The sequence below is a fragment of the Arachis ipaensis genome, chromosome B02 (assembly GCF_000816755.2).
Source record: "Arachis ipaensis cultivar K30076 chromosome B02, Araip1.1, whole genome shotgun sequence".
In the NCBI taxonomy this organism is placed as follows: Eukaryota; Viridiplantae; Streptophyta; class Magnoliopsida; order Fabales; family Fabaceae; genus Arachis; species Arachis ipaensis.
This window is the reverse complement of record NC_029786.2, coordinates 10,277,065-10,280,093: the sequence shown is the minus strand read 5'-3', so window position 1 is coordinate 10,280,093 and position 3,029 is coordinate 10,277,065. Positions and strand designations below refer to the sequence as shown.

At 33.4% G+C, this 3,029-nt stretch overlaps 1 protein-coding gene across 1 annotated transcript in view; it reads right to left on the bottom strand.

Annotated features, from left to right (window-relative positions):
* The window catches only part of LOC107624874 (plant UBX domain-containing protein 9), a 5,066-nt gene continuing 2,487 nt past the window's right edge, over positions 451-3,029 (bottom strand). Inside the window, exons 6-11 of the mRNA XM_016327345.2 lie at positions 2,546-2,668; positions 2,234-2,443; positions 2,026-2,145; positions 1,439-1,582; positions 1,124-1,180; positions 451-748 (exon numbers count right to left, since the gene is read on the bottom strand). Coding sequence (XP_016182831.1) covers positions 641-748; positions 1,124-1,180; positions 1,439-1,582; positions 2,026-2,145; positions 2,234-2,443; positions 2,546-2,668 — 762 coding nt within the window. The 3' untranslated portion in view covers positions 451-640. The remainder of the gene's footprint in view (positions 749-1,123; positions 1,181-1,438; positions 1,583-2,025; positions 2,146-2,233; positions 2,444-2,545; positions 2,669-3,029) is intronic.

The window sequence follows — 3,029 nt, the reverse complement described above, 5'->3', positions numbered from 1 at the left end:
AATATAGTATAAAATTATAAATTAACTTTATTAATCAGATATATTAAAATGTATTTAGTAAAAAAATTGTACCAAATTTAAACATGAAATTTTTTTAACAAATTGTATAAGAGATTAAAGAAATAAAATAATAATAATAAATCTTGTAGAACCTGTATAAGATTTTAAAATTTGACACCCACTATAACGTCATGCTTTTATGTTTAGGTGTTTTTGTCAAATTTTAAAATCTTTCGAAATTATTTTTGTCTTTCGCATCTTTTAGAATATTTTTATCATTATCAAAATGAATATTTTTATCAGTATCAAAATCTTTGGAGTACCATTTTGGTAATATACTCTTCTCTACCTAATCGCTCTAAATTTGTAATGATTGATGCAAGAGGAGATTCCGGAACATCATCATGAAAGGATCAACCACATTTTGCTAACTGCCATCCATCCGAATAAAATATTTGAAAGGCTAGTAAGGAGATTTGTATAGACAGAAAGATACCATTGGCCCTCAGTGTCCAATGAATATATGTCTCAAATGTTAACCTCTTTACACTATATTGCCAAGTGAGAAATCCTGTTTTGTTTTGTCCTACTTTATATGTACAAATACAGATCAGGGTACTTACAGGAACTTAGATGAAAGCTAAATAAACTCCAGAAACAATGCCTCACTCTTGCTGCTAAGGCCAACTTCACTAAAAGTTAACTTGCCATCCTTGGTGCTATAAGCGCATCGCGGGTATGACTTTACCTGTATAAGTATCCAAGCAATGATTGAAGATCATTTTATTTATCTTAGTCACATAGACCATATGATCTAGATAAATGAAAAAGGATGATCTACACATACTGTCCCAATAACAATAAATTTGGTTCAAAATGCGTTTTATCAAAACCAAATGGGAAAAAAATGTGACATCATCATTTCAACCTTTGTATTTCAGGATATATTGTGCAGAAAGAACACAAAATTAACGAATCACATAAACAAACAGTAGTTTGATGAACCATAACTCGTGGTTCTTTTTCGCCAAGTAAACAAAAATTGAGGTTCATTCAAATGACAAAATTGTAAAAAGCCATGGCATAAATAAGGTAAATCAAAATATAGGAAGGAAACACTTACAACTCTATAGGTTCCAGGCTTCACTGCTCCATGAATGTCTACGAAATCAAAAAGGGCCTACAAGGTAGAAATATGACATTTAGTCCATGCGAGAAGAAAAATGATTGGTGGGAAACAGATTATATGATTGTAGTGTATATGTTCATCTTTGGAGTTGAGCAGTATGTATATGATTGTGAAGAAATATAAACATATACTACACCCTACATAGATTCCACCCATTATTAAAAAAAAAGGCATAATGAATTCGATTGCAAAGAACAAGCATCACAAATTCAGAATGCTACAGCCTTCATACTCTAATTAAACAGTTACCTGAAGCTTGTCAGATTTGAGAAAGCGACGTTCACTGCGACTACCATCTGGCATCCGAACGACTATAGTAATTGCATTTTCATCATCTATTGGTGGTTCCTTCGAAAGCCTAACTTCTTTATTATCAAGCTGTTTTTCCAATTCCTGAAACCAGAAGGAATACAGGACTCAGTGAAGTTTTATTATCGAAGGACAAGAAATCCTCCCATTAAATAATAAGAAAACAGAACATTTATATAATCACAAGTAGAAATCTTTCAGTAAAATTGCAAATCCTAAGACTGCTACCCCATACCACAATCCACCCAACTAAGTCAAGAACTATGGCTAAAAATTGAGTTGCTTCAACTAATTTCTAATAAATCCAAACTCCAAGATAATGACATAAACCTCAATTATATAATATTGTGGCAACTTAAAACACTATAAAACAATAAGCATAAGAAAAAAGAGACTCTTTATAATTACTTGTGTTTTAAGAAAGCAGAAAATCCAATCCTTTAAGAAAAAAGTAAATTGGACTGAAAAAGCTCCATAGGATAGAAGGGCCAAAGTCAACAAGTCACTAACTCAGATAAATGTGCTACCTTTGTTTCAAGAATCTTTTTCAACGATTTTTCTTCCCTCAGGCAATGAGTTTCAGCTTCTTTTAAAGAGTTCAATTCCTTCTGCTTATCAGCTCGTAGTGATGCTAGATAAGCAGCATCCTGCATCAAAACATTGACATGTCATGGCATCCTGTCATGACTCATGAACGTTGATCTCACAACCATTGCAAGAAGGAATGTAAAAAACCTGTTCTTTTCTTAGCAACTGAGTGTCACTTGATAATTGTGACATTGGACTGGATAAACGCTGCGTACTGGGATTGATATTTTTCTCTGGATGATGATGCAGATCAGGCAAAGGTGAAACTCTCTGAGAACTGCGAGTGGGTGCCTCACCAAAAAGTGCAGCCTCAAGCATCAATGCTTCATTAAGCTCATCAGAAGAAATATCACCCCACTGCATATCAAAATAAGGGAAAAAAGTAGTAGCATAACAATAATAAATTTTAGGTCTGAATATTCACACATGCATCAAACAATCTAGGGTCCCCAACAGTACCTTGTCTGAAATGAAGACATCTTCAGTTCCTTTAAGTTGAGCAGCAGAACAATGGTTCGATGGATGACCAATGATTGGCTGTGCAACATCTCTAGGTACATTTTGATTTGATGATGTTCCAACCTGTCTTGGAAAAAATATATATAAATTTGTAAGAGGAAAGAAAAACATATAGTATCTCCAAGTGAGATTGGATTACCTAATTGCATAAATCCTCCAAGAAACAAACTTCTAAAGTGCTTTCATTCAAGTGCATCAAAAGCACACAAGATATGCAAACCCAACCAACTTTAATTATATACTAGAGTATTCCTAGTTCCATTTCAGATTTAGGAAAGTATTATTCCATCTATCTATGGCACAACCATAACTTGAAATGGTCTAAGAGAATTTGCAGTGGTAAACACCAGCAAAGCTAGGATGAGACTCTTGGAGAAGCCAAACATATGAACTCAACAGAATTTAATTGAAACATGGAACTTTC